The following is a 23,081-nucleotide window of genomic DNA, read 5'->3' as shown; positions in this document are numbered from 1 at the left end:
AGAATCTGTTGAGGATAATACAAGGAACATCCCAATTTCCTATAAGCTTAACTAGTTTAAAGGCGTGCATATTCTGTATTCTGAGAATATCTTCCTTATACTTGTGTCTTTTCTTTTTTTAAAAAAATGATAGTGAAAAGCATTTGGATTGTAGCTCCTTTTTGTATTGTTCTAGTTTGGTAAAATGAAAAACCTACTAGCCCTGGCCATTCCTACCAGTTTGATTTGTGTGTGTGTGTGTGTGTGTGTGTGTGTGTGTGTGTGTGTGTGATCTGACTAAATTATTAAAATTCCTTAAGGCTGGGATACTCTAGCCTGTATCACACTGATAGACAGGGGAAGATTCACTCCTATATAGCTTTCTAGTTGACCTGTATGATGTCTTCTACAGGCAGAGGACGGTGCAAGGCCCTGATGGATTACAAACAAGAGGAAAAGGATGAACTGAGCTTCCTCCAGGGAGAAAGCATTGAGATCCTTGGCTTTGTTATCCCCGGGCTGCAGTGGTTCATTGGGAAGTCAGTGACCTCAGGAGAAGTGGGCTTTGTCCCCACCAGGAGCATAGATCCAGATTCCTGCTCCCCAGTGTGAGTATGTTTGATGTCCCAGCTGACTTCCCCAGTGCTCTCTTCCCCTCTGAGCAGCTTTGCAGAGGGTGGAGGGGGTACCCTGGATGTGGAACCAGAGGGTCTCCTTCTGACATCCAAGGTGGACACAGGAAGTTCTAGGAAGGAGGCACAATCAAAGAAAGAATCATCTCAGTTCTCTTCAACAGTTGTTCTTTGAGGCCTCGCTGTGTTCAAATGGAGAAGCAGAGCCTCAAGACCAAAGGCTCTGCACCAAGGGTACATACAGCACAAGGTTCTGGATCCCATCACTTACCATGTCCAGTCAAAGGATGAACCTAAACAGAGAGCAGAAGATTACTGGCTTGGTCAATGACATTCCTGTTAGGTCAGGGAGGCAGGTTCTTTGGAGATGTTCATACACTTGGTGTTCAGGTTAAAATTTGAACTTGTGAAGTCAGTCCTGGCAAGGAGAACCAGAGGTACCTTCTCCTCCTCTCTGGTTCTGATTCTGGAAGGGCTGGTTCTGAGGAGCAAACCTATGCTTCTGATCAATTGGCAGCAGGTGGGTAGTCCATCCAACCCCCTGTCATGGGAAGGGCAGAGACAGGCAGTGCTGCCTGGTCTGTTTGGGTGGGCTTCCCAAGGTAATAGGGAAGCAGAAAGTCAGGCTCAGGCAAGCACACAGGGAAAGGTAAATCTGCCTCCATACACGAAGCCACTGTGGCCACAGTCTTCCACAGTGGGGGAATATCTAAAGCTACACAGAGATTATCTAAGGCTATCAAAGGAAAAACCAAGGCTACATAAGGAATATTTAAGGTTATCTGAGGATTCTCTAAGGTTACGTGAAGGATATTTAAGCCTATGTAATGGGTATCTGTGAGCCCATAAAGAACATTTATGGGTACATTTGAAGTATCTAAGGTTACATAAGAAGTCACTACAGCTACACAAGAAATATCTAAGACTACATGAGGAGCATCTATGGCTCTGTAAGGAATACCTAAGACTACATTAAAAATACCTCTGGCTACATTAGGAATATCTTGCTGCATAAGTAATAGATAGCTACAGCTATAGAAGGAATATCTAAGACTACCCAAGGACTATCTAATGCGTTCAGTATTTATACTAGGATTATTTCCTCTCTCATGAAAAAGAGTCAACCAAGAGAGTAGACAGAGGGCAGAAACTCCCTCTGTGATCTGCCATTTCTAGGGAGAGGAGAAAGGCCATTTTTCTATGTAGAAGTGCGAAATCTGAATCCTTGGACAGGGAAGGCACTCCTTGCCATCTTGGGAGGGGCGGAGGACAGTAGGGATTTATAAAGTGGACAGGGCTGTCAACAGAACTCTCAGGAGAGGGAGTTAGGCAGAGGAAATGGGAGAGACAGGAGACAGGGGATATGGAAAAGGCTGGTGGGAGGAAAGGGAAGGGGGAAATTATGTTATTACATTTTAATTAAAATAAAAAATAGAAAAAATACAAAGAAGGCACAGGAGAGAGAGGGAGAGGGAGGGAGGGAGGGAGAGAGAGAGCAAGAGTGCTATTACGAGAAAGGCGACTTTTGAGTTAAACTTTGCATCATGGGAAAAAGGCAAGTCATCCTCTTGGAGACAGGTTACCTGGAGGACACTGGTATAGCCAAGACCTGGCATGGCTTTCCCTGAGGCAGAAGGTGGGGAGACTGTGTAGGGTGTTCCCTGTACCTTACGGAGGATGCCGAGTGTCTGAATGTCTGCAGAGGCTGAGAGATGATGGGTGCTGCCTGGCTTTGGGTGAGGTATATATCAACAGGGCACTGACTAGGAGACAGGAATCCGGGGACAAGGCTAAGGCTGGGATCCTGGAGGAGGAGTGTGGAGGGGGAGGAGACTCTGGGGCTGAGTAGCAACCACCAGGAAGTTAAGGAATCTGAGAGACTTGCACCAATGAATATCTGTGTCTTGCCCCCAAAGACTCCATCTACATATTCTGAGAAGGGCTTGGGCCATGATAGTTATAGAAGGTGGGGCTAGCTGGCAGCCAGGTGAAAGATACCAGTCTAAATGACCACTTTATTTTTTGTAGGAGGTGGAGAGTAGGGACATCCCAGGAAAGGGGCTTGAATCCAAAGCCCTGTATCTAGAACACTAGAATCTCAGCATCAAATGTATGAATCCAGTAACGGAGGTCCTGATGAGAGGAAGAAAGAAGGAAAAGAGCAGAGACTTAGTGGGGAAAGAGCCATTTCCATAGCTGAGGAGGGAAGCAGAAAGACTACAAAAGGAGGCCCCTGAAGAAGGAGCTGCCCAGGAGACGCTGGGGTGGCTAACACTGTTACTGGCATCAGTGGGTGAGGATGACTGGCTGGGAAACGGCCTTTGTGGCTGACAACAGGAAGGATTTGTAGGTATAGAAGCTTACCGTTTTTCAGATTTCTGGATTAGACTGGCTAAAAGATCTCATGTCTTCAAGAACTAACCAGCTCTGTGCTTTGCACATAGTGAGTTATCTTTCTGGCCCTCAGTTTTCCTATTTGTAAAATGTGTGTGATGTTAGCTCTACCTGATAGGGTTGCCATGAGCCTAGATTAGATCATGCACACGGAGCGTGCAAACCTGGTACGGTGTGTCAGTGTTTGGTGTCGTGGCTTTTATTATTGCATCGCTGTCACCATTGTGCATGCTAATCTTCGAGGTTCAGTTTTAATAGGATGTTAGAGGTTGGTTTTCAAGTTTATCCATTGTATTTGGAATTCTGTGACTCAGACACTGCCCAGATGACAACTCGGGCTCACTAAGTTGGTTTGGTGCTTAGCTATAAGGTCACCTTCTCTCACCGAGGAACAGCATTGTCCACATCAAAGGGTGTGGCAGTGCCCTGGTCATCTGTGGGATCCAATGCATCAGAAACTGCATATTTGCAGTTAGGGGATAAGACTCAGGAACCAGGGAGTAGTGGGAGAGGTAGGGAGACCTTTTGCCCTTATATCCCTAGAAGTACTCTTTGGACTGACTACAGATGTCCCTGGACCACAGTAAGGATGGAGCGTGAGTTTAGAGGTCAAGATCAGAGGTATGACAGTCGAGCAATCTGGCCTCACATCAGCACACTGCTGAAGTTCCTGTGTGTTATGCCTGGGCAGTGTGCCTGTCAATGCCACAGGGTGCCGCTCTTAGACTGTGTCTGTTTATTTGTGAAGGGTTTTTGAGAAAGACGGCAGTGTTTGCTTACATCACACTCTTCCTAGTGTCCCATAAATGGTGTGAACATGAATGTATAGGACCTTTTATGACATTGGTAGGTGTACATGTCTGTATGCATACCCAACTGTCTATGTGTTGAGAACTACGTTTCCCCAGGGTTGTTTTCAAAATAGCCTTTGACTGGTGCTTTAGCCCCGTGGCAAAGGAATGCTTGTCCAAGGAAGCAAAGGGATGTGGTTTCTTTTGACAGAATTTTAATGACAGCCACCTAGATTCACAGTAATGGCAGCTAGAAAACAAGCCTGTAAAACTTGCGGCAAGCATTTATTTTATTTTATGTTTATTAAAGTTCAAGAACAGTCTTATTTGCACTTGAAATAATGCAGAACCCAGGGCAGGCAAGTTATAAATCTCAACCACTGCCCAGAGGAGGAGCATAGAATGGAGGAAAGCCTGTGATATTTCAGCTAGCATGGAAGTCAGCCACATGGAGGAAGGGAGGGGAACATTGGAGAAAGAGGAAGGAAACCAAAATCCTAAGGGAAAAGATACTTAGAAAAGAGACAGACAGAAGAAAAGAAGTTAAACTTTTCTGGATAATTTAAAAAAGTGGACAGACTTAAAGAAGTCGCATGTTTGAACCTGGTGCACTTCTGCATAAGGGGTGGGGATTCTGAGAAGGAAAAAGGACAGTATCTCATTAAAGGATAAATTCTTCTGCCTATCTCTTTGGCATGACTTAAACAGAACCTGCCTTCCTTGGGGTACTACTCCTATGGCCAGGTGATCAACCTGGCTCAACTGGAACACTAGGCCAGAGGCTGGATTCTTTTGACCAGAAGTTTATTTTTCTTTTTAATCTCTAATTTTTATGATTTCATTTTATGTGGTTGAGTGTTTTGCCTGCATGTATGTCTGTATAGCATGTACATGCCTGGGGACTGTGGAGGCCAGTAGATGGTGTTGAATCTCCTAGTTACAGATGGTTGTGAGCCACTTTATGGGTGGTGGGAATCAAACCTGGCCATCTGGTTTGATCAAGTGCTCTTAATGGCTGAGCCATCTCTGCAGCATCCAGAAGTTTTCTTTTATTTTTTAAAGATTTTATTTATTTTATAGTATACAGTGTGCTGTCTGCATGTATACCTGAAGGCCAGAAGAGGGCACCAGATCTCATTACAGATGGTTGTAAGCCATCATGTAGTTTCTAGGAATTGAACTCAAGACCTCTGTAAGAGCAGGCGGTCCTCTTAACCACTGAGCCATCTCTCCAGTCCCAGAAGCTTTTTCTTATTGGGCCTTTATTGCTACTGTAATTCCCTACTCTGAATAAGTTACCCTAAAATCATTTAAAAACCAGATCAAGGATCAGCACCCCCAAACCTTTAGCAGGAACGATACTGCGAAGAACCCAAGGACATTTCTTGATTTTAGCCAGGAAAGAAACTGGCTATTTTTCTTTGAGATTTTTTTTTCCCATTTAGGCAAATTGATCAATTTCTAGTTCCTTTTCTTACCACTTCCCTCTGAAGAGGGAACCCCAATTGCCATTATAGAAGTCTGTCGATGACTGACTTGGCTTTGTCGAGCTGGATGCGGGTGTCAGGTGTAGCGTGTGGGGTACTCCATCCAGTGGGTCTATCTGAGATGCCAAAAAATTCTTTGGCTGCTTCCTTTGGATAACTGTCAGGTGTGAGGAAAAGAAGCCTTTGATTGGTGCCTGGGAAGAGATGTGAGGGAGAAGTAAAGGGAAAAGGTATGAGAATGACAAGCCCTAGACATGGAACCAGGAGAAACCAGAGCACAGGTTACTTTTTAAACTGTCCAAATCAAAGAGCATTAGAACGTCTTGAGACTCAGAAGTGTTTTCATCTCATTCATCTACTGAGCTTCTCTTCTTCTCCCTCTTCTTTTTTTCCAAGTCTTTTTTTCCAAGACTGGACTTGAGAGTGATGAATGAACTCAGCATGATTTCAGACACTTCAGTGGGTGTTGGAGTGGCTAGAATCACAGTGTGAGGTCCATCCCAGGTGGCTTTGGATGGAGGGAAGCAGAGGAAGAGAAGAAATAATTTAGCCACCATTTAATTTGTAGGTTAAAATAATGGGCTTGGCTCTCTTGGTTGAATTGATCAAAAGTCATAGTATCTGGGTAATTTTTTTTTAACAAGGAGAAAATCACTAAGTGGGGTGTGGTGGCACACATCTTTAACCTTAGCATTTGGGGGACAGAGGCAGAGGTGGAGGCAGAAGCAGGAGGATCTCAGTGAGTTCAAGGTTGGCTTGGTCTACTTAGTAAGACCCTGTCTTAAAAAAACATTAGTGAAAAATAATTGGCTAAATGACATTTCATATGGAGCTAAGCCTAACGTCTGGTGAGTGTGGTCCCTTGCGTTGTTCCTCAGGAAGAAAATAGATCAATCATTTTAATATTTGGTTTTACTTTCCTGTTGAGTGTTTAAGGTCAAACAAGTGGCCAAAATTAGGCATTTAACTTTTTACTGTCAAATCCAGGTGAGGATCTGCTCCTCAAGGGCCACCTGGGCTTGGGCAGAGCCTCTGGTTCCTCAGCCTTTTAAAACCAGTTGCTCCTCTATTCAAGGACAACTCAATGCTTGACCATGGCTTTGCTTGGAAACGGGGAGGAACATTTTCTTCCACACTGACCTTTGTCTTTGCAGACTGGACCTTAGTGAAAGCGCATGGGGCAGGGTCTCCACAGCCTCCCTGAGCAAGGGAACAGGTGCCTTCCGTGGCAAGCACTTTGACTTCTTCTTCCTCCTCCTCTTCCTCCTCTTCCTCCTCTTCCTCCTCTTCCTCCTCTTCCTCCTCTTCCTCCTCTTCCTCCTCTTCCTCCTCTTCCTCTTCCTCCTCCTCCTCCTCCTCCTCCTCCTCCTCCTCCTCCTCTTCTTCTTCTTCTTCTTTTTCTCAGTCTCCTCCTCCTCCTCCTTCTTCTTAGTAAACATTGTGCTCCCATTGTGGTATAGTCCATTTTAACAAAGTGCAACCAACAGGAAATGCACCCAGACATCCACACTAAAAAAAGTAAGCGAGACTGATAAACCAGTTGCTCAGACCCAGCAAAAAGAGAGTAGGAGAGAACTCAGAATTTCATAGTGTTAAAAATTATATCTTTTGTTGTCTTCTCTTTTATGCTTTATAGCTTTTCTGTTTATAATTCTATTTCTCGTGACATCGACTTTTGCTGCTCAGCATTATGCTGTTAGTGTCACGGCTGTTTCTTGGCAGGTAGGCAGTCTTTTTTCCTCTCAGAACTTGCTGTTTTACAGTTTTACCAAGGCGAGAGCAGTTGCTATCAGGTGTTGACAGCAGATTAAACCCTGCTGACTGTGGATGCTCACTCTCACTCTCTGGCAGTTACTTTCACTGTGATTCCACAACTTGCAAGACTGTCAGTCCTCAGCCCTTGTTTGGATGAAATACTCTTGAATGATAAGTTGCCTAGGCATAGACTAGCGTCTTCAAAGAATGTGTGTGTGCGAAAGTAGCAAGAAAAAAAAATACAAGCACATCGTGCTGGGGCTTTGTCTATTTTATTAGTGTTTTTAGAGAACCATGTTTTCTTTTGCTGACTGTCTTTGTTTTCTGCGCTGTTGATTATAACATTTGCCTTAATTATTTTCTTCTTCCTTTGGTTTATTTCAGATGTGTGTTCTTACTATTTATATTCTTTTCTTTTTTTCTTTCCTTTTCTTTTTTCTTTGTTTTTTCAAGACAGATTTTCTCCACATAGTCCTGACTGTCCTGGAACTTACTTTGTAGTCCAGGCTGGCCTTGAATTCAGCAATCTATTGGCCTCTGTCTCTGGAATGCTGGGATTAAAGGCGTGTACCACCTTTGCCCGGCCATCATTTATATTTCCTTTATGTCATTAAATGAAATACTTACATTGTGGATAGTTGAACCCATAAGTAAGAATAAACAAACAAACAAACAAACAAGAAGTCGATAACTTGGAAAGACCTCTCAGAAATGGATTCCTTGTTAAAAATGTTATTTTTATTTGTTTCGCCCAGGACTTGGTGTGCTTCTTTAGTTTGAAGACTCATCGTGTCTTTCTCCAATTCTGGAAACTTCTCAGTCATTCTCCCTTTGAATATTGCCCCCTCTCAATCTTTTAGCCTCTCTCCTGGAATCCTGGCGGAGGTATGTTGGACTTGTCTATCATCAATCTTGCTGAATCAGTTTTTTGTTTGTTTGTTTGTTTTTTTGTAACCAGTCACCTTTTTGTCACTTGAGGCCACATCCTGGGGGATTCTTTTCTCTTCTGCTACAACTGAGCTGCCATCTAACTCATCTTTGCCCCTCTTAGTGTGCTCGCCTCTGCTTTCCATTTGCAGAGCTGCCTTTGCCTCCGAGGGCTGTGGCTCCGAAAACCATCCAGCCTTCATAGTCTCACCTCTTCATTTCTTGTTTCTTTGTTTTAACCAGGCTTACTGTAAGTCAGACTTCAAATGATCATGGCTTCTAATTTGCAGTATTTATTAACTTTGGGATTCTTTTGGTTTTCTTTCATAATTTATATTTCTTGGTTTGCAGTTTTTTATTACGTGAACTGTGTTCAACATCTTTTTGAAATGTGGGCCTTGCATGAATTCGGCAGCAAAGAACACCTCCTTGCCAGGAGACATCTCTACATTTGCTTCTCTTGAAATCTGAGCAGCTCATGGTCCAGGTCCTATAACGTTGCAGTCTCTGCGGTGCCTGCATTGCACCATGTTCGCTAGGATGCCACACCCTCCAATGGTGTAGGCACTGGGGATGCAGGACTCACAGAGGTGGAAGGTGTGACCAGAATGGCAGGCATTAAGACATTTTGCAGTTCCATGTAAGGAAACTGCTGTGTTTCTAGACTGTGGGCTTTAGGGAAGAGCTTATGTCCAACTCCCTCATACACAGAGTTAAGATCAAGTTTTCTGTCCCTGGCCAGGGAGGGAGGGTGATTATAACTCAACTAAACTGCTAGAGTCTCTGGGACACTTGCTATCACCTCTCATCCTTATATTCTGCATCCTTGAGATTTCTCCTACCTCTTTTAAACTTTAAGAGGTTGTTAAACTACTTTTCTTTTTCATGGGTCTTCCAGGTTTTGAATGTGTGTGGGGTAGAGTAACCTAGGAACGCATGCCATGTCATTAGGTGCTTTGCCATGTTCACTAGCTCATTTTTGTGTTTAGAAATCCATAATATGTAGGCTGCTCTGTCTCTTGGATTCTTTTTAAAGTCAGGGTGCTGGCAGATCAGCTCCAAGTCAGGACATGGATGCTGACGGACAAGACGCCACTTTCAGTCTTGGCTTTACCACCCTCCAACTGTACAATTCTGAACATGCTCCTGAGTCACATTCATCAGCAAACATGGATTAAAAACAAATTAACAAATTAACAAACAAAAAACAATTACAAAGAGTTGTTATGAATATCAAATGATCATATAAATTCAGAATATATTGTAACATTTACAGCGTCTACAAAAGCTATATATATATATACACACACATACATAAGCACATACAATATATAAAAACAAATAATATGTAAACATATATAATATAGACACATATATAATATATATTTTAAAATTTATTTATTTTATTTTTAATGATTTATTATTTTATGTGCACTGGTGTTTTCTCTGCATGTATGTCTGTGGGATGGTGTCGGATCCCCTAGAACTGGAGTTACAGATAGTTATGAGCTGCCATGTGTGTGGTGGGAATTGAACTTGGGTCCTCAGAGAGAAGAGTCAGTGTCAGTGCTCTTAACCAGTTAGTTATCTCTCCAGCCCCCCAAACATTTTCTTTTCTTTTCTCTTTTTTCTTTTTTGGTGATGGTTTCTTGAGACAGGGTTTCTCTGTGTAACAGCCTTGGCTGTCCTGGAACTCCCTTTGTAGACCAAGTTAGCCTTGAACTCATAAAGAACTGTCTGCCTCTACCTCCTGAATGCTGGGATTAAAGGTGTGTGCCACCATTCCCAGCCTTTATTTTTTTTATGCATACCTGTGTGAGCCTGCGTGAACAGATGTGCACCGTGTGCATGCTGCTACTCACAGAGGCTAGATAAGGGTGTTGGATCCCCTGGAACTGGAGTTACAGGTGGTTGTGAGCCACCCAATGTGGGTGCTGCGAACTGGGCTGAGATCCTATGGAAGAGCAGTATGCTCTCTTAACCGCTGAGCCATAGCTCTAGACCCCTTAGAGATACTCATATCTCAACTCAAAGTTTTAGTCATATACTCTTCTGAGGCTGAAAAATTGAGGGTAATAGGAGGACTCTGAAGACCAGGCCAAGAGTGGGGCTCACACCTCTGGGGGAAGTACTGTGAACCAGACCAGGCCAAGAGTGGGGCTCACACCTGTGGGGGAAGTACTGTGTACCAGACCAATCCAAGAGTGGGGCTCACACCTGTGGGGGAAGTACTGTGAACCAGGTGTCAGAGCAGGGCTCTTGTGCAGTCTGCCAGGGAGGAGGGGAGCAACCTCGAGCAGTCCCTGCAGCCGCTGGCCTGTTGCCCGCTTTCCAGCTGCTCTTGCCTAGGCTACGGGGACAGATCACAACCACCCATCCCCGTTTCTCTAGATCCCTACCCTGACTAGAGAGGCTCTCACTTCTCAGTCACCAATTCTAACTCTTTTTAATCTGTAAGGCTTTTATCTGTAAGACTAGTCCCTGCCTAAAGAGCAACTGTGGAGATTAAACAACAGTGTGGTAACATCCTTCAAACATATTAGCTGCTATGCATTTGGGGGTTTTGAAGAATTTGGTTTTAAATCGTTTGGTACTATATATATATATATATTTCTGTGTTTTGTGTTCTCTTTGGGCACAATGATTCTGTGGACATTGGGGTTCAGAAGCATCTGCTGGGATTTTTAGGTTTAGAGCAAGAAACTGAGCAGGCATGTGCAGTGGACAGTAGCAGAAGGAGAAAGATGCTCTCAAGGTTAGAAGACAGCCGGAGCAGGAGGAAGTTTTTAGCCTCTGAAAGGATGGCATGATACAAAGAATGGGGCTCTTTACATTCCAGTCATAAATTTTTGGGGGAGTCATTTGGGCAGGGTTGGCTTCTTGGTGTACGCTCTCTGTTAATATGAAGTTTATAATGAGCTGCAGGCTGGTCACCTTCAGACACTCTGGCATGCCTCTGCACCTGCAGCAGTGGCTCCAACCAGTTCTAGATGGCCTTGGCTGAGGGTGTGGGGTGTGAGGTGCGTGGGTGAGGGTGCCTGGCTTTCCTCATTGCCAGTTTTGTTTTTCTCCTATATTAATTTTGCTGCTTTTGCCCAAGGTTTTCCTGACCTTGCCCTCTGCCCTACTCTCCTGTCTCAGTCACACTCTGTAGCCCAGGCTGGCTGGTCTAGAACTCACCACGTAGTCCAGGGTGACCTTGAATTCAAAGCATTCCTCTGTCTCAGCCTCCCAAGGAGTGCTGGGATTTCAGGGGTCGCGCACTGTCTTGAGAAGGATCTTGCAGCATGACCAGCTAAATATGGGATGTGCCCTGTCAGGCATTTGTAGTTTTCAAAATCACCCCTAAGAAGCAAATGAGTCCTTACAGGTAGGTCACACATAGGCTGTGCTCAAAAAGGTCTTCAGGATATGATTGCTTTTCCAGCCACACCCCTCCTCCCCGTTCCCTAGTAATTCCTTTCCTTTCCTAGTGTTGCATAGTGCTGTTCTGTGTCGTGAAGTCAAATCTTAGCAACTGGGTAGTGTTCCTTTTGGTCACAGGGGAGCTTTCTTTGCTGTTCTTCTAGACAGGTACGATTTGTGCCCGACTTCCTGGAAATAAACGAAGGAGAAAGGAACTTATCAGGGTTTCCTTAAATCCTGGTCCTTGAGGTACCAATTCCTGTCACTCCTGTTTCAAACCGATGCCCTTAGGGTTTGAGGGACAGGACTTTCTTTCTCAGGGGAGATGGGGCGTTTCCACCTCTGCTTGACCCACTTACCACCGTCCAACTTCCCTTTCTTCTCCCGCAGTGAAGCACAGCTTGCGCCAGTGAGGAATTGGTGCCAACCATGGACGAGCCCGCCTCGCTAAGCTTTACATCCTTGCGTGGAGAGAGGGAGGTGGGGAAGCCCAGCGCTAACCTGTGTCTATTTTCTGCCTCATCCAGGAGCAAGAACTCTGCCTTTTTCAGTGAGGAGGAAAGATGTTCTCTCTGGGCCCCTGGAAGTGACAGGAAGGCTGAGTGTTCCGGCTTCTTACGTGCGCTTGCTCACACTGACATCGCTTCTGTCTACCGGCTTAGTGAGTGTTGCTCCTCAGACTCGGAAAAAGCGCAGGCTTTCTAAAGGCTAGAAAGCAGCCTATATAGCCAGTGCTCTCTACATTCTAACCCGGTTTAGGAGTTTGGGACTGCAATCATTGTTCATTTGATTTATATTTGATTAGCGGAGTTTCTCTGTAGATTTCAGATCTTTCTCGCTTGAATACATAGTGTTATCTCGCAACTGTGACACATGAAACCAGCTTGCTTTTACCCTGGATGGTCAGCTGTATTGACTCTTTATCCCATGGAAAGGAAGCACTTCCTGAGTCATGGCTAAAGGTCACAGGGCTGACTAGGTACCAATTCAGAAATCCCACAAGTAACTGGAAAGAGATCTCAGAGATGATCTCAACCCTTGTTTTAAAGATCAGTAAACTGAGGCCCAAGAATATTAGCACATGACCCAGGACAACTGTTAGCCAGGACAACCTATTTCATCACACTGCCCTGGATACAAGATGACCCTGAGTTGCTGGATGTATCAGTTTTAGGGGTGGCTCTACCTTGCCTAGCATAGTTTTTAGCAACGCTGAATGAATGAATAAATGAATGAATGAATGGTAAACAAATAAATGATAACAGTTTCCTTATGATGGGAAAGACCCACTGCTTTCTGTGAAGGAGTACGATTACTCTCACTGATAAGGCTGAGGAAGGGTTCCTTGTCCCCTCCGTTTCAGTGGTAGTGACATGTCTGCTTCTATGTGACTGCATTAGACGGTTGACATTTCATGGCACTAGCCAGAGATTCTCCACAAGGGACTCTCAGATCAGTTCCCAGGAAGAGAGGGGTTTCGAGGTTCTCTTCATGTATAGGAGCCTTTGTGAGGAGTGCAAAACCCAGATATCAGCACTGAGCCCTAGCTAAACATTCTCACTGTAGCAGATCTGCGGGGCTCAGCCAGGAAACTGAAGTTCTGATTCCCTCCTGGTGGGGGAAGCAGAGCTCAGGGAGCAGGGAGGGCAGCAGTGGTTTGTGACAGACATGGATCCAAGGTGTCTGTTTACTGCTGGCCCATTGACTGGAAGATCCAAAAGCAGATCCCAGGAAGCCTGTCACTACTTGTATAAAGAGCAGGAGTCAACTTGGCTGGCTGTGGGCTATGCCTGATGCTTGTATAGACCCCAGCATCAAGGCAGGCAGTAGGGGAACCAGATTTTTAGCTAATGCCAGCTGTTTTAGGGCTGATGCCCTGGGCAAGGAGAGAGTCTCTGAGTCTGCTCCCATCTTGTGATGATACAGCATGCGCTTTCAGTATCCTGGCCCCAAGAGAAATGACCACATGAAGGTGGGCATGTGTCTTTCAGCATTGGAGAGGCCAGGACATGCACACAGATTTCCAAGTCAAACTCCTCGCTCTCCCAGCTTAAGAGGTGGGGCCTTTCACCCTTTCTAAGTTGCACATTGGAGTATCTGCAATGAGGAGCCCAGAAGCTCTCCCCATAGGAGAGTAGCAGAAGGCTGGGCTTGATGGGGACCACTGCTCCTAGAGTCTACTGCTTCAAGGTGTGGGAACCACACTGCTGCTGCATTCTCAGGGAAAAGTAGACTCTTCCCTCTAGCAGTTGCTGTCCTGAGGGCTGTGTGGCCTTGACCGCCACAGGCCCCATTAGTGGGGGGCTCTTTAGTCAAGAACATGCTTCCCTTGCCTGTACTCCATGCATCTTCTTGGTTCTTACCTAGATTTTCCCCACTTCGGGAGCATTGGGTAACTAGTATAAGTCACCCGGCCTTTAGGATTCTCTCAGCTCTCTGCTTTCTGTGTTTCTTCCTGGAAATATCGATGGGCCTATTAACACACCCCCTCCCCCATCTTTTTCCTTTTCTCTTGAACTCCTTCACCTGTGTGCTCACATCAGTTCTGGGACTTGGGCCGACTCCTTGTGTTTTGGTGTGAGCCACAAATCTGTATTTGCGGTTTCTACTGTCCTCCATGGCTCCGGACCTTCTTCGTTCTCTGCTTAGACCTGCGACTAGCTCAAAGTCTAAGCATTTAACACTGTAGAGTGTATCCCATCAGGTTACTTGAGGGAACCAAACTGGGGCCTCAGGTGCATTTCTGTTCCTCTAAACATGACCTTTCATGGTCCCCAGTCTTGGCACTTTTTAATGCACACAGGACGCCTGTCTATCAAATGGGTAGATGATGGGAGGATGGAGTAAAGAAGCAGGACGCGGAGAGAGAACAGGAAGGGAGTAGGAATGGTACCCTGCAGCACAGTCTGTTGAAGGTGCCCTGTGATGATGGTTCTCTCCAGCTCTGCTATAAAGTAACTGAGAGATTTGGGCCTTGCATCTCCCCAGATTAACACCCCCCGCCCCCCTGCATGCTCACATTTTTTTCCTGCTTCCATATTTTCTTCTCTGACCTGCCCCCACTGTAGAGTGTGTGAGCTAAACGGGATGATGGGAACTCTGAAGCTGATGTTGAGGGGGGTAAAGACTGCCCATTCTTAGCCTTACCTCGACTCAAAAGCTCCTCAGGGGTCAGCGGCATGGTGATGTGTTCTGACCTAATGCTAGGCCTGTCCTTCATCTCTACCTAGGTGAGTTCGAATCCATCCAGAATCTCCAGAATGATCTGAGCGGTGAGTAGCGACCGTACTGAGCCTGACCTCTTGTCCTCAGGTCAGCTCATCTATTCTCTTGCCAGGAGCTGACTGTCCTAGTTGCAGACACTCAGGGATGCTCAACTCTGCCTGTCCTTACAGCGTCTCACCCTGAGGGCTTCAAGGAGGCCAGGTCTGGTGGGGCCTGGGAGGAGCGGCAGACCCTGGACTCCAGACGCTCCAGCAGTTCCGTGGACTCCAGCCCCGAGGAAGAGCTCCTCTCGGCCTCCTCTGACAGCTATCACCTTCCAGAGCCTGACGACCTCGATGACCCGGAACTGTTCATGGACCTGAGCACTAGCTTGGAAGAGGATGAAGCAGAGCACTTTGCCCCCATCTTGGCTTTCCTGGATCACGAGGGCTACAGCGACCACTTTAAGAGCCTCTATGATTCCTCCTTCTCTTTCCTTACTTCCTCCTTTTACAGCTTCTCTGAGGAGGATGAGCTAGTGGCCTACCTAGAGACCTCACGAAAGTGGGCCAAGATGAGCCACATGACGTGGGCCCACGCCCGGCTCTGCTTCCTCCTGGGCCGACTAAGCATCAGGAAGATCAAACTTTCCCAGGCCAGGGTATACTTTGAGGAGGCCATACAGGTCCTTGACGGGGCGTTTGAGGACCTCTCCCTAGTGTCTGCTCTGTACATCAATTTGGCAGCCGTCTATCTGAGGCAGAGGCTAAGGCATAAAGGCTCGGCCTTGCTTGAAAAGGCAGGTGCCCTGCTAGCCTGCCTGCCTGACCGTGAGTTCTGTGCCAAGAACGAGCTTGATGTGGTGGCCTATGTGCTGCGTCAAGGGATTGTGGTGGGGAGTGGCCCTCTGGAGGCCAGGTCCTGCTTCCTGGCCATCCGATTGCTCCTGAGCCTTGGCCGGCATGAGGAAGTTCTGCCATTTGCTGAGCGCCTGCAGCTGCTTTCTGGACACCCTCCTGCCTCGGAGGCTACAGTCACCATGTTGAGTTTTCTGTATGACAAGAAATACCTTCCACATCTTGCAGTGGCCTCTGTTCAGAAACGTTGTCCCCAGAGTGCCCGGGGGATGTCCTTTTCCATTTGGCAGGCCTATTTCATTCTCCAGAATGGCCCTAAGATCCTTGGTGTTCCTTCCTCAAGCTGGGGTGAAGTTTCTGCGCTGGCCTGTCCAACCCTCAGTCAGGCCTTGGCTGCCTGTGAAGAGCAGACTGACCCGAGCACCCAGAGGACCTTATGTCTCATCCTGTCCAAAATGTACCTCCAGTATAGGTCTCTTGAGGGTTCCATCTACTATCTGAGCCAGGCCCAGACGTTAGGGAAGCTACTAGGTGAACAAGAAGCCTTTGAATCATCTCTCTGTCTGGCCTGGGCTTACCTCTTAGCCAGGCAGACCAAGAAAGCTCTGGAGATCCTTGAACCACTACTGTGTTGCTTGAGGGAGACAGAATGCATGACGCAGAGGGGCGTGGTCCATAACCTCCTGGGACTTGCGTTTCAAGACGAAGGCCGGACAAACAGGGCAGCCAAGAGCTACCTCCGAGCTTTGATCAGGGCTCGGGAGGTGGGGAATGTGCGTAACCAGGCCGTGTCTATGGCCAATCTTGGCCACTTGACCCTTAAGTCCTGCATGCAGCAGTCAGCCAGGGGTTATCTCCTGCAAGCTGTCCGACTGTATTCTGAACTCCAAGCCAGCAAGGAGACAGATATGGAATTGATACAAGTGTTACTCTGGTTGGGTCAAGCTCTGGTGTCTGGACAGCAGCTGGTCCACAGCCGCCTCTGTTATGAAATGGCATTGCTGTTTGGCCTAAGGCATCGGCACTTGAACAGTGAGTATGTCTCATATTGCTGGAAGCATTGGGGAAGAAAGCATCGGCACTTGCTCTGTCCTTGTCTCATTCATGTCCCTGCTTTATGTTCAGGTCAGCTCCAGGTCACCAAATCCCTCTGCCATTTCTACAGCTCGGTGTCCCCAAACCCTGATGCGTGCATCACATATCACGAACACTGGCTGGCCCTGGTTCAGCAACTCAGGGACCGGGAGATGGAGGGGCGGTTACTGGAGTCTCTCGGGCAGCTTTATCGGAACCTAAATACATCCAGGTGAGTCCCTGCCTTAGGGAGAAATGGTGTTCTTTCTCTCAAGAAGCCAAGTCCAAATGCACATGCTACGTGGAAATTGTGATGGAAAACCGTGGGTTCTGCATCTACCATGCAGCACTGGCTGCTGGGAGTTCTGTGGCCTTGGACCAGTTATACCTTGGTTTCCTCTTCAGTCAGAGGTGGATAACCATGATATTTATCTTACACTACCACTGTGAGAAATGAATGCTTTAAAGTCCCCAAAATACAGACAGGCTTTGTAATGATTACTATGTCACTCTTACTATCCTGTGACTGGCTGAGATTACATAATTCAAAGAGGGCAGAGGCCCCTTCAGGGGAGGGTCTTCACTACTTGAAGGCAGCTGGGATTCTGGAAAGGACACAAAATAAATCAATACCATGAAGCAGGGTGTAAAATTTTATGGTGAAAAAAATGCTTAGTGGGGACCTCATCTTTAAAATGTCCCCGGGACTCAGGCAATCACATCTACTTTCACCATGTATGGAGCCTCAGAATGACCACATGGTAGCGGAAGGGTCCCTTGACCCTTAGCTTCGTGGGAAAACTAGATATTAGCATTTTGTTTTGCTGTTAACTTCTTGGTTGGTGCTTTCTGAAAAATCTTTAGTTTTGCAAAAATATGCCCAAAATATATCCAAATATCCTCTAGATCCCTGATACTCAGTCTCACCCATGCACGGTGCCACCTGCTTGCTTGAACTCTCAGCTCTCACCAGTCCAGGGCCACCAGGGTTTTCCTTTACTCATGGGCAGTCAGCGGTCCCATCTCTACCAAGCCTTGACACATTTCGTCAAACCCCACAGAGGTCTTAAAACCTTTCATTTCACTCTATGAAAGACTTGTGTTCTAATACCCCATTCCCAATTTTGAACAGAATAAAGGGAGATGCTTCCTAGGGATGAGCAGAGAGGTATTTGAGGGGAAACTCGTTCAAGGCTAGCTTCTGCATTTTAGGCTTGGCTATAGTTAGGGTCTCTATTGTTGAGATGAAACATCTGAACCAAAAGCAAGTTGGGGAGGGAAGGGTTTATTTGGCTTGCACTTCCACACTGTGGTCCATCACTGAAGGAGTCAGGACAGGAGCTCAGACGGGTCGGGAACCTAGAGGCAGGAGCTGATACAGAGACTGTGGAGGAGAGTTGCTTACTGGCTTGCTTTCTTTGTCTTGCTCAGCCTGCTTTCTTACAGAACCCAGGACTACCAACCCAGAAGTGGCACTCCCCATAATAGGCTGGGTCCTCCTTGATCAATCACTAAATCAGAAATGTCCTATAGGCTTGCCTACAGACTGACTTTATAGAGGCATTTTGTTAACTGAGGCTCCCTCCTCTCAGACAACTTTAGCTTGTGTCAAGTTGACATAAAACTAGCCAGCACCGGCACCGTGGTAACAGTGGGTATACAGGCAATCAGTCAGTGGTTAAGCACACGGTGAACTCTCTTTCTCTATGTATTTCTCCCTGCTTACTGTATTTCTTTCTGTTCCCCTCTCTCTTACAAAAATCAGATGTCTTCTGAGCTCCCCACTGCCTTTGCCTTAGGTGCCAGGGAGAGAATTTTGACACAAACATCATGTGGTGGTGGTGGTGGAGTCAAAGGAAGGCCTGTCCAGCCTGTTCTGTGTCCATTTCTGTACATCCTAGGAGTCTGAATGCCTCTGGACAGACCCAAAATATGGGTTTCAATGAAATTTTGAAAATGGTATAGTCATATATATCTTGGAGCTTGGCTTTAGGAATGTCAGGTTTTAAGCAGCTAAAGCGAGGATGCCCATGTTACCATATATTCTTGGCTTCAGAGTATTCCTGTTCCCAGCTCCCGGCCATCCTGTGCTCTCAGCTCTGGTTTAGTTGTCAAGAATACTGAGATCTTAAAGGCATGTGTGGAGAGAGAAAACAAGACAGAGGGAGAGAGGGAGGGAAGGAGGGAGAGAGAATCACTGTTCTTAGATGATGTGGTTGGTACAGAGAAGACATGAACTAGGGACCACAAGAAGCTAGCAGCTGCTGGAATTAGAAGTCTAGAAACCAAGCCCTGCTGTGACTTAATAATACGCCCTTAACAAGCACTGTCTTGGTTGCTGTGTTCATAGAGTCAGTTGGAATCAGGAATCTTCCAGTTGAGTCTGAGACCGGCTAGCTATAGCAAGAGCTGCCAGGTTCCTAGTTCCTCCAAGGAGGCTTTTTTTGTTGGCAGATTCTTAAAGCTGTGGGACTTTTAGATAGGGGGCATGGAGTCAGAGACCTAGGGTTATTTTTGGGGGGGTCAGAAATACTCAAAGTATGGTCAAAGTTCTTGTAGGTAGACATTGTGTCAAGCCTAGAACTAGGCACTTGCTTTGTGCTTGTGTGGGCAGTTGAGTGGTAGCCAAGTTGGTTAGCCCACAGGCTCACCATCCTTGTGTTGTTGTGTGCTTCCTGCTTCTGATGGTTAAGAGAGAGTGGGGATGCTGAGGGCTCAGGTAAGGAGAAAAAAGGGGCTTGGAGTATGGATGCAAGCTCTCCCGTGTTTAGTGACAAGTATAGTGGTCAGTGCCATCAAGGGATGTTCAGGTGCCCATCCCACGTGTTCTTTTTGACCCTGTCCTATGCACTATTAGGCGTAGAATAGCTTGGACCACTCCTTAAGGGGTACTCACAAACAAGGAACCGAGTATTGAATAGATGCAAGGACACAATGATTGGTCCCCAAATAAGGAATTTTTCTCCCTAAAATAAAATCATTACTTAGAGTAAAAACAAGATAATTTACCAACACTGAAAATAATACACTGAAAAACAAGAGTTCCTTTGCAAGTTTCTATGTCCCAAGTTCCCCAGAAGTAGCTATTTACAGTTTAAAAAATATCAGTAAATAGTTCATGCGTATGAAAGATTGCATATCTCATTCTCTATATTAAGTTCTAGGAATATTAAATATCATGTATATATATACATATATATATATATACCTTAGTTATATATGTGGAATTATGATAAAAGGTCTATTATACATTGCTTCCATTTTTTATTTGAAAGGATGACCATGAAATGCTGAGTCAGCGGTTTTTGAGGCAAACTCAGTTTTATTGAAAAAAATTTTCATAATATATATTTTGATCATGTTTTTCCTCCCCTAGCTCCTCCCAGATTCTGTCATTCTCCCTACCTAACCAATTGTATGTTCTTTTTCTCTCTCTTAAAATAAAAAAAAATGAGTCCTCAAGAAACAAAAACAAATGCAAAAAACTCCCATGAAAATGAACATCAAAACTGGCAAGTAAGAGACTAATAACTCAAAAAATATCAGAACAAAGCAAAATGAAACAGGACTTAAACAAACAAAAAAACCCCCAAACCCCAAAACCCCAAACAACAAAAACAAAACAAAACAATGAGTTAATTTTGTGCTGGCCAACTACTACTGAGCACAGACCCTGTCCTGCAGTGGGGTTAATCTACCTACTGTGTCTTCATGGGAGAAAACTGATTTTCCTGTTGCCAGTGGGTATCATTTGAAGACAGCTTCTTAGTTAGGGGTTGAGTCTAAAGTGTGCATACACTATGGTCATCTAAAATATCTGTTCTGCCAATGTCTACCTCTGTCTGAAGTGTTTAACCCATTCATAGTTAATAATCACTCCAAGGTCATCTTTCGATGCCATCTTATCATTTTGCTGCTTGTGTTTTGTCTCATATCCTTTCCAACGTTCATTTCTTCCAAATTACTGCTTATCTCCATGTTAAGTAAATATTTTATAGCGCACTGTTTCATTTCCTTCCTTCCATCCAGTTATTTTCTCAGTGGGTTCCCAAGGACTGTGAAACTGTATTAGTCTGTGTCACTCTCAGGAGTTTCTTCTGAGCGCACATAGCTCTGCACACGCGCTTGGCCTTCCTTCCTGGAGAAGCTGGGGCTTCACAAAGCCCCACGTGGGCGTGGTATTCCACCACCTTTGCGTATATGTGCTTTTGCCAGTTCCTTGTATGTAGTTCCTTTTAGTGATGCCAAGGGCTGAACCCAGGGCCTCACGGATATCAAGAGACTCTTCAACTGATTTACATGTTATGCCCTAGATTCCTACTCATCCCAAATATTTTCTTTATATCACACAGTGGCAATGTTTAATTATCCTTCCGTTTTGTTGCTGTTGTTATTTTCTTTTAAATGAGTAAGCTCTGAGTATTGTCCAGTAAAAATAAGCCCTGTCGTGTAGGCTTTCAGAGGCCATTCCCAGGGCAATTGACAATCCTCTGGGATAAAACTTGGGGATCCAAGTTCTTCCTGACCCCTCCTCCATCAGGGTTTCCCAGTAACTGACTTTGAGGCTTTGGTTTGATGTTTGTCGCAGGAAGGATCAAGGCCAGGCGAGAAACCAACCCATCTCAGTAAAATTAAGATGAGATTTGAACAAACTTTCCAGGGAAAGGCTTATTTTGAAAATTTTTTGTTCACGTTTTCATTGCTTTTCTTGAGGCCTGGATTTTCTGAGGTCCTGGCTCTGTTGTTCTAGAAGCTCATTTCGGAGTTCTTTCAGTCTGTACAATTTCATTTGTTTTTATTTTATGCGTATGGTTATTTCCCTGCATGTGTGTCTGCACACAGTTTAGGTGCCTAGCGCCTGCTGAGACCAGAAGAGGGCATGCGATCCTTTGGAACTGGAGTTACAGATGATTACAAGCTGTCATGTGGATGCTGGAAACTGAACTCTGCTCTTCTGGAAGAGCAGCCACTCTCAGCCACTGAGTCATCTCTCCAACCCCACGGTCTTTTAATTTAAATATTCAGTAGTTCATGTTTTCGAGGTTCTTATTTGAATTCTTTGGAGGAGACATCCACTCACCAACAACATTCCCTTCCCCAGATACAACCAGCGAGATTAAGAGATTCTGAAGTACTTCGGGTGTCCTAGGAAGCGCCTCCAGATGGAAGGTTATTGTCCATCTGTAAAATAGTCGTTTCATTGGGAGGACATGCAGGAGTGCTGCACATATTTAGCATGGATGGATCACCCAGTCCTACAGAGAGCTTGTAAAAGAGAGGAAAAAGGACAAAGAACAAGACAGAACAACAGGTGTCTCCTCACCCCTGGGTGTGGCCAATTTTAATTTCTCTTGAAACTTCCTGGTAGGTGAAGTAGAAAGGGGAAAGCCTTCTGAGGTTCTGACTGTCAAATCAAAGAACACGAACAAATGTGTCTGCCAGAGCAAAATTTTTCCTGGTGTTAATTGCCAGAAAGAATTTATTCAGTGGGTCTTTTTTTTAATATTTATTTATTTATTATGGATACAATATTCTGTCAGTGTGTATGCCTGCAGGCCAGAAGAGGGCACCAGACCCCATTACAGATGGTTGTGAGCCACCATGTGGTTGCTGGGAATTGAACTCAGGACCTTTGGAAGAGCAGGCAATGCTCTTAACCTCTGAGCCATATCTCCAGCCCTTCAGTGGGGCTTGACGTCATGGACCAGTGGTTCTCAACCTCCCTAATGCTGCAGCCCTTCAATACACTTCCTCAAGCTGTGGTGACCCCAACCACACAATTACTTCCATTGCTACTTCATAGCTTCATAATTTCGCTACTGTTATGAATCACAATGTAAATATCTGATATGCAGGATGGTCTTAGGCGACCCCTGTGAGAGGGTCGTTCAACCCCCAAAGAGGTTGCAATCCACAGGTTGAGAACCACTGTCATGGACTGATTTCTTCAGCTCCTCTTAAAGGATTTCCATTTTCAACAAATTTGAGCAAACAAAGGCAGGTTCAGAGGAGAGAACACTTATAAGGAGGGATGGAGTCTGGGGGGGGTTAATCTGAGATGACAGAAATCATCTGGGAGTAGCGATGGGGGGATCTGTGTGACAGAAGTCATCTAGATAAAATGTCTGAGGAGAGTACCAAGGGCTGAGTGTGATGTTTGAAAAGAGGAGAATGGTAGCAAATGGCCTTTCAGGTAGATGGAATAGCAGTCAGAAATTGGTAGGGTCTTGTGAGTAAGTTAGACAGGTATTGGTGATCGCTGGGACTCAGGCAGAGATGATGCAAGTCCTTGGCTAACAAAGGATGCAGAGTCAGATGGGGTTGGTGGGGGTCACCTCTCAGCAGGCCTCGGAACTTACAGTAGGTATCCATAAGGAAAATACTGGACTAGCAGAAAGCTTCTACTGAATATGTGCTGTTTTCTGAGCGGTGAGTCTGTTTCAGGGCAACCACATGTGGCAGGAAGTTCTGTGGACGTAGAGAGCCAAAATGGCCTAGTGTCTTGCCTGAGGCCCTCAGCATGGGATTGGTGCCAGCGGAGTCTATGGCGGTATTGGCCAACTTGTTTGTCTTTTA

General features: G+C 45.6%; 1 protein-coding gene across 1 annotated transcript in view; it reads left to right on the top strand.

Annotated features, from left to right (window-relative positions):
- Sh3tc2 (SH3 domain and tetratricopeptide repeats 2) overlaps positions 1 to 23,081 on the top strand; it is a 57,778-nt gene that overhangs the window by 21,016 nt on the left and 13,681 nt on the right. Inside the window, exons 8-12 of the mRNA XM_087896008.1 lie at positions 392 to 587; positions 11,898 to 12,031; positions 14,601 to 14,642; positions 14,766 to 16,463; positions 16,557 to 16,737. Coding sequence (XP_087752134.1) covers positions 392 to 587; positions 11,898 to 12,031; positions 14,601 to 14,642; positions 14,766 to 16,463; positions 16,557 to 16,737 — 2,251 coding nt within the window. The remainder of the gene's footprint in view (positions 1 to 391; positions 588 to 11,897; positions 12,032 to 14,600; positions 14,643 to 14,765; positions 16,464 to 16,556; positions 16,738 to 23,081) is intronic.

This window comes from Myodes glareolus, chromosome 13 (assembly GCF_982192425.1).
Source record: "Myodes glareolus chromosome 13, mMyoGla1.1, whole genome shotgun sequence".
Taxonomy (NCBI): Eukaryota; Metazoa; Chordata; class Mammalia; order Rodentia; family Cricetidae; genus Myodes; species Myodes glareolus.
The sequence above is the reverse complement of the archived record's forward strand: the minus strand, read 5'-3'. Positions and strand labels throughout refer to the sequence as shown.